The sequence below is a fragment of the Ursus americanus genome, chromosome 15, assembly GCF_024610735.1.
Source record: "Ursus americanus isolate L20-20 chromosome 15, mUrsAme1.1.p, whole genome shotgun sequence".
Classification (NCBI taxonomy): domain Eukaryota; kingdom Metazoa; phylum Chordata; class Mammalia; order Carnivora; family Ursidae; genus Ursus; species Ursus americanus.
In genome coordinates, this window is record NC_142141.1 from 29,608,936 (window position 1) to 29,630,897 (window position 21,962).

The 21,962-nt window shown below is 37.3% G+C and overlaps 1 protein-coding gene across 2 annotated transcripts in view; it reads right to left on the reverse strand.

The window, feature by feature from the left end:
* The window catches only part of PARP8 (poly(ADP-ribose) polymerase family member 8), a 173,568-nt gene that overhangs the window by 48,346 nt on the left and 103,260 nt on the right, over nucleotides 1-21,962 (reverse strand). For both annotated transcript variants that reach the window (XR_006777663.2, XM_045787400.2), the window contains exons 8-11: nucleotides 21,360-21,454; nucleotides 11,898-11,958; nucleotides 11,378-11,468; nucleotides 5,522-5,588 (exon numbers count right to left, since the gene is read on the reverse strand). Coding sequence is in view for 1 of the 2 variants with exons in the window: in XM_045787400.2 (XP_045643356.2) it covers nucleotides 5,522-5,588; nucleotides 11,378-11,468; nucleotides 11,898-11,958; nucleotides 21,360-21,454 (314 nt within the window). In the remaining variant the exon portion in view is untranslated. The remainder of the gene's footprint in view (nucleotides 1-5,521; nucleotides 5,589-11,377; nucleotides 11,469-11,897; nucleotides 11,959-21,359; nucleotides 21,455-21,962) is intronic.

Genomic DNA, 21,962 nt, shown 5'->3' on the forward strand with positions numbered 1-21,962 from the left:
TGCACCTTTAACCTCAGGCCAATGGAAATTTTTTTGTTGTTGTTTAATGCTGTATTTTTGAAGATTTTTTTTCCATCCAATCAAGATTTTAGCAAGATTTAAATGTAACAGTAATATTAGGGTCTTCATATTTCTGAAATCCCCAGTGACACCACCCGTTGTACTAAGCACATTCAGATTCTTTTTCTCTTATAAAAAACTGCCATTCCTGGGCACCTGGGTGGCTCAGTTGGTTAAGCGGCTGCCTTCGGCTCGGGTCATGATCCTGGAGTCCCAGTATCGAGTCCTACGTCGGGCTCTCTGCTCAGCAGGGAGTCTGCTTCTCCCTCTGTTTCTCCCCTCTCATGCTCTCTCTCTCACTCACTCTCTCTCAAATAAATAAATAAAATCTTTAAAAAAATTGTCATTCCTGTGCACCATTCCCTCGGAAACCTAATAAGTGCTTTTCTAATTCTTGATAGACTAATTGGAACTACAACAACAAAATACCAAGTCAATAGCTCAAGTTGTTTCCGCTTTCATATTACATCAGCATTCCCAAGTGTGACCTCAGCATCTGAAACCAGTAATTCTGAAACTTGGACACCCAGACCCCTAGATGTTCTTGGATTCAAAAGGTGGGAGTTAACCATCCTGTAAGAAAGTTAATGTTGTATTTAATGTCCACAGTAATGTGAAATATACCATGAGCACGTGCTGGGTAGTGACCGCCTCTTGATAATGGGGAACAACCAAGAGATTTCAGTGCTCGCATAGTAAACTGTGTTTACTATTAGGCTGGTATCGTGAAGAGCTACTACAACTGCCATTGGCTGATAATAAAAGGGAAAAAAAAAGACTTCAAAGGTTTATTACACCAGATGATGTCATAGTCAGCTGCGTCAACGAAGGTCCTGAGGTAGTTCAAACAGAGAAAAGGGAGTACATGTGGGCAATGCTACGATCTTCTTCATGCTGATTTCAAAAGGAATATGCGGGGCACCTGGGTGGCGCAGTCCTTAAGCGTCTGCCTTTTGCTCGGGGCGTGATCCCAGTGTTCTGGGATCGAGCCCCACATCAGGCTCCTCCGCTAGGAGCCTGCTTCTTCCTCTCCCACTCCCCCTGCTTGTGTTCCCTCTCTCTCTGGCTGTCTCTCTCTGTCAAATAAAGAAATAAAATCTTAAAAACAAAATCTTCAAAAGGAATATGCACTCGAGGAGCCAGTACTATATTCCAGCTGTGGTGGTCTAACAGCTTCAGTAAAATAGCATCATGAACCAAATCAAATTAACGTGCTAATTTTACAATTGAAATTTGAGGGTTTTACTTTGATTTGCACTTCAGTTATAAATTAAAATTTTGTTTTATAAACGCGAACTCCATTGATGAAGAATTTATACCTAATTTTATGTCTGTATGTACTTAAGGCAATACTGGAGATTTGCAAGGCTTTTTTCCTTTTAAAAACAACTTAAGTTTGATCAATGCAAATTCAGCATCAAGTCATATATAGTTGGTGGGAATTCAAGTTGGTACAGCCGCTTTGGAAAACAGTGTGGAGGTCCCTCAAAAAGTTAAAAATAGAGCTACCCTGTGACCCAGCAATTGCACTACTGGGTATTTACCCCAAAGATACAGACGTAGTGAAGAGAAGGGCCATATGCACCCCAATGTTCATAGCAGCAATGTCCACAATAGCCAAACTGTGGAAGGAGCCGAGATGCCCATCAACAGACGAATGGATAAAGAAGATGTGGTCCACGTATACAACGGAATATTACTCAGCCATCAGAAAGGATGAATACCCAACATTTGCAGCAACATGGATGGAACTGGAGGAGATTATGCTAAGTGAAATAAGTCAAGCAGAGAAAGACAATTATCATATGGTTTCACTCATTTGTGGAACATAAGAAATAGCAGGGAGGGGCGCCTGGGTGGCACAGCGGTTAAGCGTCTGCCTCCGGCTCAGGGCATGATCCCAGCGTTGTGGGATCGAGCCCCACATCAGGTTCTTCTGCTAGGAGCCTGCTTCTTCCTCTCCCACTCCCCCTGCTTGTATTCCCTCTCTCGCTGGCTGTCTCTATCTCTGTCAAATAAATAAATAAAATCTTAAAAAAAAAAAAAAAGAAATAGCAGGGAGATCAGTAGAAGGAAGGGAAAAATGAAGGGAGGGTAAACAGAAAGGGAAATGAACCATGAGAGACTATAGACTCCGGGAAACAATCTGAGGGTTTTAGAGGGGAGGGGGGTGGGGAGATGCGCTAGCCCGGTGAAGGGTATTAAGGAGGCCACATATTGCATGGAGCACGGGGTGTTACACACAAACAATGAATCATGGAACGCTACATCAAAAATTAATGACGTACTGTATGGTCACTAACATATCAAAAAAAAAAAAAAAAAGAGGTGGGTAGAAAAGAGAAAAAAAAAAAGAATATCTCCATGGCCTGTTCCATGGTTAGCCCTCGAATAATAGATACTCCACATGAGGGTGATCACTTTACTACATCCGTTTTGGGTCAGTATTTTTTTTTTCTTTCAGGCTCTTGTAATGCCTTCATGTTCTTCCAATATTCATTCAGTGCCGAAAACGAATCCCAAGTCTTACATAAAACAAAGGGATACCTACGATTATATGAGAAGCAGATTGGTGGATGGGTCAAAAGTATTGATCTGGGGTCAGATTCTGGCCTACCACTTTCTCTCTGTGGCCTCAGCACCTTGCTGAATCTCTCTGGGTCTCAGCTTCATCGTCTAGGAAATGCGGGTCGTAACAGTACCTGCTGGACCGCACCGTGGTGAAGAGCATGTGAGATCACGGAGGTAAAGCGCTTAGAACAGTGCGTCACATACAATGAGCACTGCGTATGCATTTGCTACTGCAGTCGTTCATAAGCCAGTCTGGTTGCCAGAAACACGTCGGATACAGAAGCACAGAAAAAGTCTAACGAGGGTTTATTTGCTGAAAACAAACCACAGCAATAATAACAAAGGGCCTAGGTTTTGAGTCTGCCTTCCTAACTTGCTATATGTTTCTGGAAAATAGTCTCTTTATACTTCAGTTTCCTCTTATGCCTTATTGTGAGGATGAGATCCGGCTTTTGGAAATCATGCAATTTTAGACTAGAAAGGATCACAGGCAAACCCAGTTATTTATAGTTAAGGAAGAGTAAATTAGATTAAAACGTAATAGGAGTCATTAAGAAAAAGTTCTAGCCCATATACTAAACTGTCCATAGAACTAAAATTTATCCATAGAAGTAATTAACCTTTTTAAAATGTTAAACATTTAGATGGAAATATTAATAAAATGTTACATGTTCTACAAAGTGATGAAACAGTGAATACAGAATACAGCTTTCCTTAATTTCTCAGAGTTGGAATTATACACACCATTTCTTTTTCTGAGCCCAAACAATATACTCAGATATCATTAAAAGGCAGAAAGTTATATATTCCAAGATTTCTGTTTTTATAATTCTTGTCTTGTTTGGATCAACTTCATTTCACCTTAAAAAAAAGGTTAAGTGGCTAACAAATGTACATACGGTGAACTATGGACTTCGGATGATAGTCAGGTGTCAACGTACATTCATCAGTCCTAGCAAATGTACCATTCTGCTGGGAGATGTCGATAACAGGAAGCCTACACATAGGTGGGGGCAGGAGGTATATGGAAAATCTCTGTATCTTGTTCTCAGTTTTGCTGTGAACCTAAAACTGCACTTAAAAAAATAAAGTCTTTAAATTAGAAAAAAATTTAAAAACAAGGAAGAAAATTGGGTGAGGGGAAAAATCATCACAGGAGGAGGGGAAAAAAAGATGTGCCAAGGTATGGTGGTGACCAACCTGGATGGCATAACATAGAGGCAGGCTCCACGTTTAGCTCTAAGACACAGAAAACAAAAACCAATTAAAAAACAAAACCAGCAGCACCTGGGTGGCTCTGTCAGTTAAATATCTGCCTTCGGCTCAAGTCATGATCCCTGGGTCCTGGGATCAAGCCCCAGGTAGGGATCCTGACTCATCAGGGAGCCTGCTTCTCCCTCCGCCCCTCCACCCTGCTTCGGTGCATGCTCTCTCTTTCTCTCTCTGCCTTTGCTCAAACAAATAAAATCTTTAAAAAGTGAAAGAAAAAAAAGAAAAAAAACAAAACCAATTCCACTGAAAAAGCACACCAAATCTTAGTATAGAAAACAGAAAATTTCTCTTTTGAGTGCTTTTAAAGAAACCACTGCATTTTATAATGTGCTAAACATATGTTGTAAATTGAACTTAGTTTTAGAGATGTGCAATTTGAAACATTAAGGGTTTATTATCTAATTTTTATATGTTCATATTTAAACCCAACACTGGAAATTTGCAAGAATATTCCCTTATCTTAGTTTTCTTTCAAATGATATCCACACATGATTCACATCTGAGCAATGTCAAGTCGTAAAAACTTAAGACAATTCTAGAGGTCCATAATATGTACAACTATTGATAACACACATACACTTCCTCTTACATCCATAATCTCAAGTAAAATGACTACAGTAAATACCCTATTTAGTAAACGAAATAAAAAGTTTCAAAGTACTTTCTCTTAGAACATTGCTCAATAAAGGCTAATGTCAGATGCCCAATTAAAATTCATTAAAACACAGGTGAATACATGAACTGTGTCATAGTGGAGGGTACAAACCACCGTGTTTAAATATATAATAATCAAATGATCTCTCCTGATAAATTTAAGTTGCAGTAAAATCTGCATATTCAGAAGAATAAATAATCCTTCGGGATTTCTCCAGTAATACAAATTCTTATAGCCAATATATAGCATAGAATTTACTAAATTTATTTTTGACCATATGCTACCATGTTTTAAAAGTCATTTTGACTGGGATAATTTTATGTTTATAAAACAGAAATTCATTCACTGCATTAGTCAAGGTCCAAAGAGGAAATAAAAGTTTTATTTAAAATAGGAATGATCATTTCAAGAGTGCAGTTGCAGGAGCTAAGCACAGTACAGCAGCCCAGGGCCAGTGGCTGCTGACTGTTACCACCTCTACGCCCAAGGAACAAGCAGAGGGAAACTGTAACGGGACCCAGTAAGAGACAGTCATGCAAAGGCCATGGCCTAGAGCAGAGAAGAAAGCCTCACTTGAAGGACTACTCAAGGTGACCTCTTAGAGTGGAAACCAAAGGCAATAAATACTCCCTTCTTACACTGCTTCCTCCTCTGTTGGTCACATTTGAGACACAGCAGCACATTAGAACCCGCACTCACACAGATCAGCTTTCCGAGTGAGGGCAGGGTGTTGGAGAGAGGAGAGTGGACCTGGGCGGGCAAACAGAAGGACTGCGGCTGGTTCTAGAGGTGAGCTCTGCCAGCTCAATTACTGATGCAGCTCTTGGCATCGGATGAGTGCCTCTCCTGAGGCGCTCACTTCAAAAAGCTCTTATCTAATAAGAATGGGGGGAGAGGAGTAAGCAAAATGAGAATTCAGTTCTCTTTCAAAGAGATTTATTCTTTTATTCTTGGGAAACTTACTTTTTCAGCTGATGTCCCAATCCAAATCGCTCTTTTGTAGAAATCTGGAAGACATCAACAGTGGGCACTGCAAAAGAAAAAATAATCAGTCAAAATGTTGAGCGGAATCTTAACCCTCAGCCAGAAAAAAGACTGAAAAGTAATATATCTGATACACTACAAGATGTACACGCACATAAGCATATTATACATTTACATATTACATAGTATGTAAAACATATTTATACACACATACATATTTAAAAATAGCATACACACAGTCCTATACATTGCTATTTATGCTTTATATGTAGATTTTGGAGATCATTCTTGGTCATTACATATCATACACTAACGTATAACATATATGCATGTAATTGTACAACGTGTATAATGATGAAGAATTGCCAAAAAACATGCAAGTGTAAATAGCAATGTGTAGGACAGTTTGTACCTGATTCTGTAAGTGGAAGAAAGGCATGTTTGTATAAACACCTGTGTTTTTTGTTTTTTGTTTCTGCAATAAAACAATGGATGATGAGGTCTAGGAGACTTACCTTTCACTAGGTGGCCTGTCATGTATTTTTACCAGGTACATGCATTTCTGTAAGCTAATAACTACAATGTTTATGACTTTAATAATCTCTCAAAAAAAAAGTCATTCACCATTCATTCTTCACAGGTTTATTAAAGAATATCTATGAGTGTCCACTGTACCAGTCTCTATAGATAGAATGGCAAACACACACACAAATATCCTTGTCCCCATGAAGCCTTAGTCTAGTGGAAGGAGACAAACAAAAACTAGACAGAATGCCACATGGTGGTAAAGGTTCTGGAGAAAAATAAAGAAGGGAAAGGGTCTTGGAGTAAAGGGTTCATGAGCATAGTAGGTTCTAGCACTAGATAGTATGGCAGAAAGAAAAGTGTCTTAGCAAGAGGAAACCACAAGGGCACTGCCCCTGAGGAAGAAATGTGCTTCAATATTCTAGGAACAGCAAGGAGGCCAGTGGAGTGAATAAGGTATCGCTTTAGGAGAGGAGATCTGGGAAGGACCACAGGTGTGGCAGCATACGATCTCTGTAGGAAACAAGGGGAGAAGTAGGAAAATCACTCAGGAACTTATTAAAGTAATTGGCAAGAGATACTGTGGTCTGGGTCGGTAGAGGTGGTGAACTGTCTTGTTAACAGGACATTCTCATACCACACGTGCTCCATGGAAACCAAACTGGTATCCCCAATTTCCTCACCCTCTGTGTTGGCCATTACTCTGGGACACAAACACTCCACTGATCAAAGAAAACTGGTGTTAGTATCATCGACCAGTTCCTTTTCAAAAAGCATTCTCATCCTTAGATACAGACTGAGGAACAGAGTGGGTGTCACTAGAATCCCTCCTGCCTCAAACCCAGGGCTACAGAAATTCAAAAATGAATTTAAAAAATCTTAACATCTTTAAAACTCAGCAGAATTTTTTTTTTTTAAGAAAAAGATGACAAAATTGAAACATGCTGTGCTCTCTCTTAAAAGATTTAAGAAGACACAATCTCCTCGCAGGTAGATGGAAAAAGTGACTGGGGAGATGGAGGCAGAGAAACAAAAGGGACCTGGTTTTTTAAAAAATGCAGAAAAATCCAAAATGCACTAGAAGAACTGAAACTGTCACTGGAAGAAATTGTATAAGATGCACAGAGAGAGAGAGAGAGAGAAGAGATATAATAGACACAAATGTTTACCCAGAATATATAAATTATACCTACAAATTAAGGATACAAAGACCAAAATTTATTCATATAATAAATGACTAGAAAATAAATGTCAGTATTTTACCAAAATGATAAATCTTCTAGGGAAATGTAAGTTACAAACCTTGACTCACCTAGTAGTATAAAATCTGGATGACCCAAATTTTAGAATATACTGAAAGAGCTAACAAGACGTTACTTCCAAAAATGTTCCAAGATTCAAGTGATAAAACTTACATTACTATTAGATTAATGAAATTAATCATTATTATTATTAATTGCATTGAATGTACTCTGAAGATGTTAATAATCAGTGAAACTGGTGCAGAGTGTATGGGGACACTGTAGTACCTTTGCAATTTTTCCATAAATCTAAAAATGTTTTAGATTAATTTTTATAATTTTTGGGGGGGAGAAAGAGAGAGAGAGAGTGAGCATGTGAGCAGGAAGGAGGGGCAGAGGGAGAGAGAGAGAGAATCATAAGCAGACTCCACACTCAGTGCCGAGATCATAACCTGAGCCAAAATCCAGAGTCAGACGCTTAACCAACTAAGCCACCAGGCACCCCAATTTTTATGAAAATTTTAGAAGTAACAGCTTTCCCATAACTAGTAATCAGTTAGAAAATAAACTGGAATACAGAAGTCCCATTAAATAAACAAGTAGCAGACAAGTACTTGTGAATAAATTTAGCTAACACTACTGACCTCAGGTAGAAAACAAACAAACATGGAACGGTACTGATATATAAAACTAAAAACAATAAACAAATCTTCCTTTAAAGGAAAAGTGAATATAAAAATGTCTACTCTTCCTAAATTTATTTAAAAGTTACCTTAAAATAGCCAAATAATTCCCCACAAGTGTTCATTTTTAAGTACAAGAGACTGAGGAAGAACTTGACAGAAGGCACTAGAGAAATATTTTCATGTTTCAAAAAAGGCGAAAGTTATTCGATTTTTCCTTGACTTTCATGTAACGTAGGCTGGGAAGGCAGTAAAGTGAGGGCTGCTTAAGATACGTGGAAATGATTGTAACACTGATCACGTACATGTACAGGTACCAATGATGAGATGATTTGCACAGAAAAACATTTTTAATAATGTTGATTGTTTATCACATTAAACTAAAAGCAGCCTTGCCCTTCAGATCAGAAACTAGACTAATACCCCAGCAGTTCTGAAAAACTACATAACAAAAATAACCATGTCTTTTTATTTAAAGTGTATTTCCTCATATACAATGAAAATAATCCTTGTCTTTAATATTAAAGTGGATAAGGAGGTGTATTTCTTCTTCTTTTTTTTTTAAAGATTTATTTATTTATTTATTTATTTATTTATTTATTTATTTATTTGACAGAGAGACAGCCAGCGAGAGAGGAAACACAAGCAGGGGGAGTGGGAGAGGAAGAAGCAGGCTCCTAGCAGAGAAGCCTGATGTGGGGCTCGATCCCAGAATGCTGGGATCACGCCCTGAGCCGGAGGCAGACGCTTAACGACTGTGCCACCCAGGCGCCCCTATTTCTTCAATTCTTATCATTCCTGTTCACTTACAGATATTTTGTCAGATTAGCCCTGATCAAATATTACAGCTCAAATTAAGTATTATTCATACCTTTCCAAAACCTAGATGAATGCTTTCAAAAAGAACTGTTAACTAGGTCAGTCTAAACCTTGGATTAGTCACAAAACTGGCTCAAGGTAAATTAAGACTGAAGTATACCAATTGAAAATAAAGACGTAAAATGTTAAGGAAAAAGAGGAAAAAAATAGCCCGATAAGTACACATAACAAAACACAAGCAACACCAAAATAGATGTCTTACAAATGCACAGGATTAAAACACCTCAGAAACAACCTAGCAGAAGCAGATCTCTAAAGTTATTTTTATCGTCTGGGGGGGGGAACTATTATGACCCCATAAACTTATACTTGGTCAAGTTTGTCTCATTCACAAAAGGAGAGAGTCATTCTCAGGCATGAAAAAAAGAAGCATAATCCTCATGTTTCTTTGGTTTACTAATTATTAGGTAGGCAAATCGACTCATAGAAATGAAAACAGAAGGACTAAATTATGGATGAGTTGTAATACCGAAGACGGTGTACTGAACAATAAAATCATCTCAACGTGAATTAGAATATAATTATTAGAATGTTTACAAAACCACGCAAATATAACAAATCTTTAAAGAGACACTGAGAAGGAAAATCTGCCTAAAATTCAAGATTATATTTAAAAAATGAGTAACAGTGGTAATATTACATAAAAGCATTCCACATTCTCATCTCACACAGATGGAGTAGGGTGAGTAGAGATGAACTGACCCAATTTTGTTCCTAACCCTGATAATTAAAAAAAAAAAAAAAGTTCAGACATATGGTTAATTTTTTCTTTTAACCACCAACAGAATGAAATCGAATGGTCACATATCAAACCCCTAAAGAAAGAAAAAAAATTAACCATACAGCAGAGTATCTGGGGAAACAGTGAAAACACATATATCTATAAGCTGGAATATTGTGCAGATATTACAAATCATTCCATTTTAGAATATTTAATGACTTGAGGACAGTCTCATGACATAGTATTAAGGTGCATAACCATACAGTTCAATGTCAACTTTATGAAAATGAGCCGTGTGTGCACAGAAAACAGAAACACCGAACTATTTACAGGTTTCTCACTATAGAGGGATTATGAGTAATTCTTTTTCTTCCTTATTACATTTCTATACATTTGAAATAATCACAATAAAAACATGTAACATCCAGTTGTCTTTGCCTCGCATTAAATCATATGTTGTTTATATTAAGAGTTGATTATTTAAGTAGAAATCATTATACAAAAATAGAAAAGAGGTGACTCAACAGAAACTTTTTCAAAACAAGAGATTTTCCTATGTGTTTCATAAACTTAGAAGGTCAGGGATTTTTCTTGTGTAAAAACTAATAGGAGATGTAAATTCCTTAATATGCCTAAAGAAAAACATGCCGACATCACAATAAAATATGTGGGAAGATGGCCAGGACTTCAAGAGGTGCTAGCTATGTCTACATCCCTTGATTCTGGGTGGGTCTTCCAACTGCTTTGAACAATACAATACAGGGGAAGATTCACTGTGCCTTTTTCCAGGTGGCATCCACAGCCTGTCTCTTAGAACACTTGCTTTCCGACCCCAGTCACATTGCTACAAGAAACCCGAACCACATGAAGGCATGTGTAAGATCAACACTCAAGTCAAGGGGCCACAGCTGAGCTCCAAGATGACGCACGCATCAACTGTGAGGTATCTCGAAGTCCAGCATCTTGAGAATCCAACCTAGCAGAGTCTTTAGTTGACATAAGCTCCGCCTACCACCTGACTTCAAAGGCAAGGGAGACTCGGAGCAAGAACTGCTCATTTGAGCTCAAAGAACAGTGAGAGGTGGTAAGTTGTTTTAAGCCACTAAGTTTGGGGGTGGTTTGATATTCAGCAGTATATAACTGGAGCAACATGAGTACGTACAGTGTGTGTATGAGCGTGTGTGCGCGCGCGCACGTGTGTGCAGACGCATGCACGTGCATGGGTATCTGGTAGGGGAAAGCATCTTAATCCAGTAAGTCTTGGCAAGATTTAATAATCACGTCCTTTGTTGTAAATAGCTATCACTCTAGATACAGCAAAATCATCCCTTTACATAGTGGAAAACAAAAATACTACTAAGATCTCCATTTTTAAAAATAGAAGTATGTTATATTTATAGTTAGTCTAAATTCATCAGTAATCAAAGGTGGGATAAGTAAACATTAAAATTAAATCTCAGAAGCAGAGACATAAATAATTAAGTCTAAGGGCAACCCAAAATATACTTGCTGAGCCTCTACTATATGCAAAGTTCTCTTTTAGGTTTTATTTATTTGTTTCACAGCAACTTGTCAACTTCTGAAATCTACACAACTAAATGTTGTGTATTTCTGTTTCCATAAGTTATACTGGCAATAAACCATTTTTGTTAGGATACAAGTATATTTAAATACCATTACGGAGATAGCTGCAATTATGCTCAGAATTACCAAATGAACATTCCGTTTAACGCACAATCCACAACTAATTCATACTCAAAATAATAAGCAGAGAAATAAAACTAACCTGGGCCATTTAAATACTGTGTGAGTGAACAGTGTAGTCGGACAATTATAGGTTCTGTTCGAATCACTTCCCAAGCCACAGCAATCTCCTCCTGTGCAAATATATTAAAAGATGAATTAGTCATCTTTTAGAGTTCTTGATTTTTTTCAAAAACGAAAAATTTTTTTAAACTTATTTTGAAGAAATATGTAAATCAATAAGGCTCACAAATTACCTCAAGACCTACTGGTTTGGAGAAGAATGTCAAAGTATTCTTAATTTTTGCCTTCTACATAGGAAAGTTAAAGTGAGAATTCAAGAAATAATGAAGTACTATAATAAGAGCCCATAAATTTCAGAATACATTAAAAGAACCAATGTAAAAAAATATATATATAAAATGTGTTTCTTCAACCATAGTATTTCTTTATAATCACCTTAACAAAATCAGCATGTTACTAAGAATATAAGAGAAACAAATATTTAATTTTTTCCAACAATAAAATAAAGGTTTTTGAATATTGTGTAAATTGATACTTACATCCAGAAAGCTAACATCAATATGCAGATCAATATCTACATCATCAATGGCTCCGTATTCCCTGAAAGCAAAGATTAACACTTATTTTTCCATTTTCCTTAAAAGATGATGTGTGCTAGCTAAGACAAAGTCAAAGTCAATTCAGTCCCCACCTCTTCCCCCGACCTCTATGGAGAGCTCAGCAGTGACTGGGGACGGGAATTAACTAACTCCGTGTAGTTGGACTGTGATCTTCTGTGACTACTTACACTGTCTAAATATCCTTCTATTTTTACGTACATGCACTTGCATACACAAGCTCAAGAACTGTTTGCCTCATAGTTTCAAACATCCCCAGTCCTCTGGGGCAAATTCAGCCGTCTTCTCATAGCACGGCTTGGTTGTCATTGTGCTCTGTGGAGAGGAAGAGCTGCTTCAAAGGGCAAAAGGAGGAGTTTCTGGCACAAGGAAGGGGTGGGGAAAGAATTCACTGTCACCAGGATGTGCCCATGATTTTCCCTTCCATGTTAAACGTCACTGGTTCTGAACCGGGTCCATGTGCTTTGCCATTTAAATGTCACTGTGTTTGATAGGCAGCTCTGAGAGTCTGATAGATCCAAATTAAAACAAGTAACAACAGGATGGGCCACATGAAGACGTTCTAGAAACCAACTTTTCTCCAGCCCAGGTAGTGCCCTAAACCAGCACGCTTTTTAAAAGTCAAGGGAAGAACGTAAAAACAGTCGTTTTTTCACATTCTCTGTATGCACATATCTCTATTTTTTACATTTTTATAAAATTATGAAGTTACAAATGCTATACACAGTGAGGGATAAAATTATACAGATAAGTGAAATGATAAAAAGTAACTGCCAATATTTATTAAGAGACTTATGTGCCAGAGATTATTCTAAGAATTTTACACACATGTGATCATGGTGCATTAGAGGTACCACCCTCACCTTTAATTTATATACGCATTCACGGAGGCCCAGAGTAATAAAGGAACTTACCATCATCGCTCGGCAGCAGAGCCAAGATTTAAACACACACATCCTATTTATTTACGCAGGTGATTAATAGGTTCAGTATTTAATAAACTATCACTTTGCAAGGTCCTCATTATGGCCTTATGACGAGGATATAATTACTATCCTCATATGCAAACAAGGAAACTGAGGTTGAGAGAATTGAAATCAGATGCTGAAGAGCTGATAAGTCAGTGGGGAAGTCAGGCATTGAATTCATGTTCAATTTCAAAACTGTGTGTAGGATAGTATCTGGCCCATAGTTAGTACTTAATGATAATTTCTGTGTATTATGTATTCAACTAATGCTAATATAATACAAAACTGTCGCATTTGTCTAGGGTTCAGAGAAGACACCTTTCATCATTAAATGGTTTTATGTAATTTGATGAATGAAGGAACTGTAGGGTTTTTTTTTATTCTTAATGTGTATGACACACAAAAAGCATATTAGAATATAAGAACTTAGCCTCTGTGCTTTCTCCATTGTCCCCTTAGAAATATATCAAAACAGGGCTCTCTGCTCAGCTTGTCCCTCTCCTTCTGCCCCACCCCTCTGCTCATGTGCTCTCCCTCTCTCTCAGACGAATAGATAAAAATCTTTAAAAAAAAATTTTTTTTTTTTAATTTAAAGGGGCACCTGCATGGCTCAGTGGGTTAAGCAACTGCCTTCAGCTCAGGGCATGATCCCAGGGTCCTGGGATCCAGCCCCGCATTGGACTCCCTGCTCAGCAGTGAGTCTGCTTTTCTCTCTCCCTCTGCCTTTCCCCCCTGCTTGAGCTCTCTACCAGTCTCTCAAACAAATAGATAAAAATCTTCTTAAAAATTAAAAAAAAAAAATATATATATATATCAAAACACTGACCACATTTTCACTATTTACGAAATTGTATTTTTTATTCTTTGATGGTAATATTTTTAGATTACATAAAGAAGAAAAGGGATAAAAATTATTCACATAGGAATTGATTTTTTAAAAACACTGTATGACTTAAAACACCTGTGTTATTCTTAAGGGATAAGAACACTTATAACCTTATACAAATTTAAACATGATATGATATGCAAATTTAGATGCAAAAATACGCCATTTTATTTATGACATTATACAGACGCTATGTCAAGAATAAGGACCAAGCAAATAAACCACCTGGTTCAGGGGGTCAGCAAGGTTTTCCTGTAAAGGTCAAGATAGTAAGTATTTAGCCTTTTCAGGATTTTTCTGTTCTCTGTCACATATTCCTTTGTTTTTGTTTTTCTTTAAACCCTTTTTAAAAAGCAAACACTATCTGTATTTCACAGGCTGTTCAAAAATGGGCCCCATGACCCAGTGTTCGTAATTTGCCTACCCTGAACATCAGCAAATTATTCATAAATATAAAAGCCAAACATCTTTTGTGTTAGGCAAATTGAAAGAAAGAACCGCTACATGTAAAGATGAGAATCAGTTACTAATGATGTTCAATAGACATTTAAGTGGGGTGAAAATTGTAACAAATATGTGTAAACTTCTGCCTAGAAGGATGGTTGTGAGTGCAGAAATTGGGGGCAGAAATGAATATTAAATAATAAGGACATGCTTAAATAAACTATAGCACACTGATACAATAGAAAAACTTTTTACCCATTACTAAAGAAGTTGATAGAAACATATTTACTACCCACACTGTTTGGAGCAAGCAGATTACCAAAAACGTATGGAAACTGACATGCTTTTTAAATAAAATAGAAATAGAAAAAAAAATTAAAAGAAAAAAATATTTATGAACTATAGATTGTGGGCAAAACTTATTTTATAAAAAATTTCCGTGTTTTCTAAAAACATATCTACTTTTTCTGATTACAAAGGTAATATAAGCTCATTTTATAAAATGTCAGAAAAACAGACTAAAACAACTTATAATACTACCACTCAAGAGATAAATATCTTTGCTTATATCTCATTCCATATGTGTGTGTGTTTGTGTATATATATATATATATACACACATATGTATATATATATATACATATGTGTGTATATATATATATGGAAAATATGGTATATAAAAATTTTTATCCTGCTCTTTCTTTCACTTCTAAAACGAGTGTTTTTCTGTATTATTAAATATTCTCCAAAATCATAGAGTTAAACAGTTGTATTTTCATAAATACAATTCAATAATAAAACAATGATACAATTATTAGGCTGCTATTGATTTTTTTTTTTTCACACTGTAAATACTGATAAATAGGCCTCTGGTTAAAAATCTGCATGCATCTGTCTTCTCACAGAATAATTTCTAGAATTACTGCGTGAAATAAATAACATAACTATATTTGGGGGTCTTGATATATATCATTTAATTAGTATTTTAAAAGCTTATGACCATTTCTAGTCACACCAGCCAGGTTATCACAGTGACCACTTCCCACATCTTCATCATCACCAGGCATTTGTTTGCTCCAGTCATTGCCAGTTTCCCAAGGGAGAATAACTTTTGTTCGGATTTAGTTACAATGGCAAGACTGTGGTGCAATTAGCAGAGAGAAGGGAATCAGAGACAAGAAAAAACAGGAAGAACCTTACCCACAGCTGTTTTCTTCAGAGTATTCCACACCACTTCAACAGAATTCATCATAAAGTTATGATCAGAAAGTGACATGTATTCTTTTAAAACGTTTAATATGTGAATTTTTAAGTATTCTTTATATGATTTCTTCAACACTTTTGTGGTTGGTATCGTCCCAATTTCTAACACTATCAATTTATTTAAACAACAACAACGAAAAGAAGAAAGTAAAGGTTTGTAAGTGCCCTTCCCTACCACAGTAGAGCACAAAGACAGAACACAAACACAGAATTTTAAGGAGGCAGAGGCATTAAAGGTTTGCAATTAACTAGATTCTGCAGGTGTAGATCTGTAAATAGTTACACTTTTTGTTTTTATGACACACTTCAAAGAATTCACAACAGCGCTGCGTATATGCAAACCAATTTCCGTTGTGATGCCCTTTTTATATAATGCCAGTAATTTCACATTTCCCACTGCGAGATTACAAAGCGTGATTACAGTTTGTCCAGATGCAGCGACCCAGTCATCAGGATTGCTTCTATATCTGAATAACTTTCAGTTGCCCCGGATCTCATGAATAGCAAATGCAGAATCAAGTCAAAAGCCTGAAATATGAATGTAACTTGAATTGTGAAGCCAGATATCTGATTGTGTCCTGAATGCTGTATTGCGTTTATAATAACTCAAAATAATTTCATGCACTGCCTGTATTTATTCACTGTGAAAAGATAGCATCAAATTGAACCTGAATCCTTTTTCAAGATAAGGAGAACAACATAGAAATGATCTGATGCAGTTGTTACACCCTGGAACTGAGAAAGGACTGCTTCACAAATTTTTTTTCCAGACATCTGAGCTACTCTTCGAATCAAAATATCTTGAAATCTGATCATTTGATTTTTGGATATTTACATGTGACCTAGTTCATTTAAGAATGTGTGTATGAAATGTATTTTTCTATGAACATGTATTTTTGAGGGCACTATGTGTTCGAATTGTTAGCAATTTTTTCTTCTAATTTTTAATGGAATTAATCAAGAGAACATCCTCATTAATGAGACACAACATCCATTCTCACAATACAGTAAATGTTAGACCATCTCTGCTGGTCCTCCTCTCTCTATAAAACTACAGTTGTGATGTTTTATAACACTACCTGCTCAAAATTAGCCGTGATTACGCTGGGTGATAAAAATGTTTTTAGATATCTAGCCATCCTTTATTAACTGTCAAGGAAATGATACATACACACACATACATGAAATTTACCACAGGTTCTTGGGAAATAAAATTATTGCTACTTAGTTATTTCTTGCATTCAGTGACTGGTCAGTTACACTTTGAGAAGAAACAGACTTTGTGATGAACCATACACCTTTTAAGATATCTGAAACTCAACAGCATTCCCTGTCTATTTCTGCATGCCTACTCAATGTGTGTTTTTTGCTCAGTGTGGGAGAGATGTTTGTGAATGGGCCAAGAAATATGCAAACTCAGTCAGCAGGAAGAAAGCTTGGTAGATTAAAGCATTTGCAAGACTGTATCCAAAGCGCTCTGAAGTTTCTCTAAAAGGCAACAAGACTGAGAAGAATTTAAAAACTAGGTCCAGATAAAAAAGGAAGCTGACATAAAATGACAGCATATAAGAAGTACAGTTGTTGCAACTCCCCCTCTGCTGAAATATCCTTGGTTTTGCTTGAAAAAAGTACAGGTGTTGGGAATAGGGGTGACTGTCTGGGATCTGACATCCAGATTATGGGCCAGTGTTTTCGGAAAATACTCTCCCCTTTATTTCTTCTAGGTGCTTCCTGTCATCACTTTTCCCTGGTTTTCAGTCAGACCATTTGTCTGGAGGCTCCGGAAGCAGGAGTGGGAGAATCAATACACTGGAAAGGACACTACAAATACCCAACGCCAGATCTTTTGATGAACGGCGTGCTTCAGCGTAGGTTAAATTATGTTGTAGTAACAAACTTCTTCAACTCTCAGCGGTTTCACACAAAAAAAGGATTTATCTCTCACTCCCGCGACTTGTTTACTATGGACTCAGAGGGCGGGAGGGGAGACTTGACTCATTGTGGTCACTCAGGAGGCCGGAGTGATGGAGTCTGGGGAAACGGGAACTCCTGCACTAGGACTCACATTCACATTTCACCCACCAAAATTAGCTGCGTCCACGCATCACATTAAAAGGGGCAGCGGAATAAAATGCTGCTAAATACCAGAGGACAGGAACCAGAATATCTGTAAATAATCCTACCGGTCACTACAAATGGAAATGCAGAAATCCAGAAAAAGTGGTCCATACTAATTTTTGTGGCTCTTTTCCCCTCCCCGTTCCCTTTCCTCTCCTCTCCTTTTTATCTCTCTCCTTCCCTCTCTCTCTCTCTCCCTCCCTCTCTCTCTCAAGAAAGAATGTGGGCCTGAATATAGTAGCATAATCTCCTCAAACCTTAAAAACTCCTCAGTATGCCCTGCCCCCCGGAACATCAAGTCCAAAAGGCCCTATTACAATTGTCCATCGACAAAAGGTGATCAACACGCAGAAGACGGGGCGCCTGGGTGGCTCAGTCGGTTAAGCATCTGCCTTTGGCTCAGGTCATGATTCCAGAGGCTGGGAATTGAGCCCCATGCTGCGCAGGGAGTCTGCTTCTCCCTCTCCCTTTGCCCCTCCCCCCACTTGTGCGCTCTCTCCCACTCACTCTCTCTCACAAATAATCTTTTTTAAAAATGCAGAAGAGTCACAATCTTGCAATCTTCCAATCTTCATTAAGCATTAGTCACGATAAAAAGGTCAGAATATTACTCATACAGCTTCGACTTTTAAAAAAGAAGATGGTATGATCATAAAGCAAAGGTTATTTCATATGGACTAGACGTGTGAAACACCACAAGCAGTCAGAACATTCCATTCCTGACCACATGAGAATTTTGTGACTTGTAATTCCCTACACCTTTCTGAAAATATTAACCTCAAATTGTTTTCAGATGGCGCTGATCAAATTTTTTTTTGTAAATACATGACTAGAGGAGAAAATATATAATGGAAAAAAATAAAACATCCTCGTTTTGCTGCATGATTCAAGACAAGACATGTTTATTCAGACTGATAAACTGATGGTTTATCCTGTTTTTCCAGAAACCTAACTCACTTCAATCCAAGAGCCTATGAACTGGAATTGTCATCAGTGTCTATAAGTATGGTTCAACACAGCCAGGATTCTGCTTTTGAACGATACGGCCACGTAGAGCTGAAATTACCTACTTCACTAATAAACTGGTCATTAGTCCCTCTTTCTAGCTCCTCCTTCAACCTACATTAAGAGGTTTTGTCTCAAGTGAGGCAATGCCAGTTATTTTCATCTCTTACGGAGAACTTAGATGTGGTTAGCTGCCTTTCTCATTAGACGTCACATTAAAAAAAAAAAAATGACACCAAATAGCCTATTACGCATATTGAGGTACTTTTGTTCTTCAAACTCCATTAAGTTCTTATAAACCTCAATTAAGTAAAAGAACAGCTAATTAGAACGGTCTGTTTTCAACAGGCTTAGAACTGTGTAACAAAGAAGATTCCAAGACCTTATGCCTAACGACTCCTCTTGCCACGTGCCCAAGCCTCAGTATTTGATATGAGACAGTAAATTCATTTGGATTTATTTCAAGTAAATCAGACTAGTCCTGCTGTGATTCATACTTTATACCACGAGGCCTCTGGGAGGTTATTTTTTCTGGAAACATCCTCTGTAGTTATAGAAAAATCTAGAGCAGGCAAGAACATGGCTTATATTTATAAAGATTTAAATTGAATCAAAACTTATAAGTGAAATAGGGAAGGAGAAAAAAAATCAAAGCCATTTATGACTTTTAATATTTCATTTGAATGAAATTCCAAATATTTACTTAATTTCAAGACTTGATAAGTTATCAAAAATCTTATTAATAATGGAAAACACTAATAGAGATGATCACTGGTACTTAATAAATTCTTGCTGAAGAAACAAAAAAATTTCATACATATACATGACAGTGTAATTAGAGCTGAGCATGGAAGTATGTGTTCAAGAAAAATCCTTAACTATAAAAGCAATCAACATGTGCTAAGGCAATCCCTTAAAACAATAGGTACCTCAAATAAAAAAGAAGTTGAACTGTATGTTGTATTGTATGATTAACTGTACCCCAGACTTATTTTTTTATTGGGGGAGGGGATTAAACTACTGTGATCAAAGTTTTAAGCGGTCAAGCAAATTTCGACTCAAGTCAAAAAATTAATCCTTGTTTTGGACTACTTATGGATAAGTCCCTACTGCCTTCCTCATTTATTCATTCTAACACATTTCTTGAATATCCATATATTCCCTACCCTGGAGCCACAGTAGAGATCAACTGAAAAATAATTACAGCTAGTTTGCTAAAACCTTGAAAATTGCAAATATTTGCTTTTCCAAGTATAATCCCACTCACTCTCAGTCCACTGCAGCCTACCAGACCTCCAGGAGTGGGAGAGACAGGATCTGTGTACACAGCCCCAACTTACTGAGGCTGCAGGTGGTGGTGAGTTTGTTTCTGAAGTTAAAATGAAACACTTGACAATTATCAACTATAGTTGTGCTGTCCTTCCCAATTTAAAATATTTGTTGGCTCTCTCAAAATCTAGATATGTACATGGAGGAGAAAGTAACCAGATAATGTAAACATCTTTCATGGAAACAATCAAGAATCTATCAGCCCATATTTCATATATTCCCTGTGCTCTATTAAGTACCAAAATATAAGCTTGATAAAAAATCAAAACAAAGCAAAATAAAACAACAAAAAAGCCCACTGTCGGTCCCTGCGTTCACAGAATTTAGGGACTAGAGGGGGAGAAGTAAACCAATCCTGAGAAGACAGGAGAAGTTGAGAAGTATAATAAATGAGGTGAAAGCCAACTGTGATGGGAGTCCGAAAGACAGAACAACTAATCCGCATTGGAAACTCAAAGGAGGCTCCGGGGAAGGCTGGCCTTGGGACTGTGGCTTGAGTAAGGACAGCAACGGGGTGAAGAGTGAAGCACTCACTGGTGAGAAAACAGCTCCTGCAAACTCCCAAAGTCAAGAGGGAACACAGCGCACCTAGAGAATGGGGACAGTTGTGGTTTGGGTAGATAAGGTGGGAACCGAAGTCAGGCTGGGACTGGGGTCTGGAATTCCATGGCAATGTGAACGCTGCCCTTTAGGCAAAGAAAAAAAATCTGAAATAATCAGATGTGACTCATGGCAGGAAACTAGCATAGTGACAGGAAACAGTTTGTTTTTTAAATTAAGAAGAGAAAATGGTAAGTAAGGATACTGGCATCTTCTGAATAATTAAAAGTGATAAATAATGGTCTTTAAATTTATCACCAAATTATATATGAAATAACTGCAAGATAAAATACATTATCATTCAAACAAACACTCTGCAAATTTATGTCCTTTTTTTTCCCTTTCTTTTTTTGGGGTCAGATCACATCCCAATGTGATCTGGACACCAGTGGTTATGCATTATTTACTTTTATTGTTCACACGAAGTGTACTTGATCTGTGATTGACTGCATGGGCCCAGCTGGCCAAGTCTATTAAAGGAATTGATTACGACGCCACTTAAGACTGATATTTTATCAAACTAACTCTCCAAAATAACTAATTTCTTTAATGTATCCATGTACTCTTAAACCACACGTACCAAAAACAAAACCAAAAAAATCCATACAGCCACAGATATACCATTTTGTATAAGTAAAAACACAGCAGAATTCTAAAAAAATTTCAAATATAATTAAGCCCAAGAATATTTCCCCTTAAATAACTCAACAGAAAAATCCCAATGACTTACCAAATCATTTTCATTTTTATTCATGAGAAGTATTGATTTACCTGAGAGAAACTGCATGTGCCCCATATATCTCTCTCACCGCCGACAAATCAGCCTCAAGCTGGGGGTGCTTGTGCAGTTCCCCATCATAGTTCACCTGACGGAAAGGATGGTTCAGAAATGACTTGGGGTGAAGAGAATCAAAAGAATCAAACACAAACCATCTCTTGAGCAGGTCTCCCTGTACGTTCTGCCATGGACATTTTCTGTCATCTTCATTGAAAAATACAGAGAAAATAGCAGTATATTCACTAAAGTTCGTAGGTTCGCTTATGTCATATGTCTTGTATAATTTATTATGTCCGAAAAGTAAAATTAGAGGGGCGCCTGGGTGGCTCGTCGGTTAAGCATCTGCCTTCGGCTCAGGTCATGATCTGGGGTCCCAGGATCCTGGGTCATGATCCCAGGCTCCCTGCTGAGTTTCTCCCTCTGCTTCTGCAGCTCCCCCTGCTCGTGCTTTCTCACTCTGTGTGTCAAATAAATAAATAAAATCTTTAAAGAAAACAAAATTAGGCTACTTTCGTACGAGGAAAAGGTAAATGTTAAAGGGACTGAAGTAAGGGGCTAGAGGTAAACTGAAAACTTGTAGACTGAATATCTATACT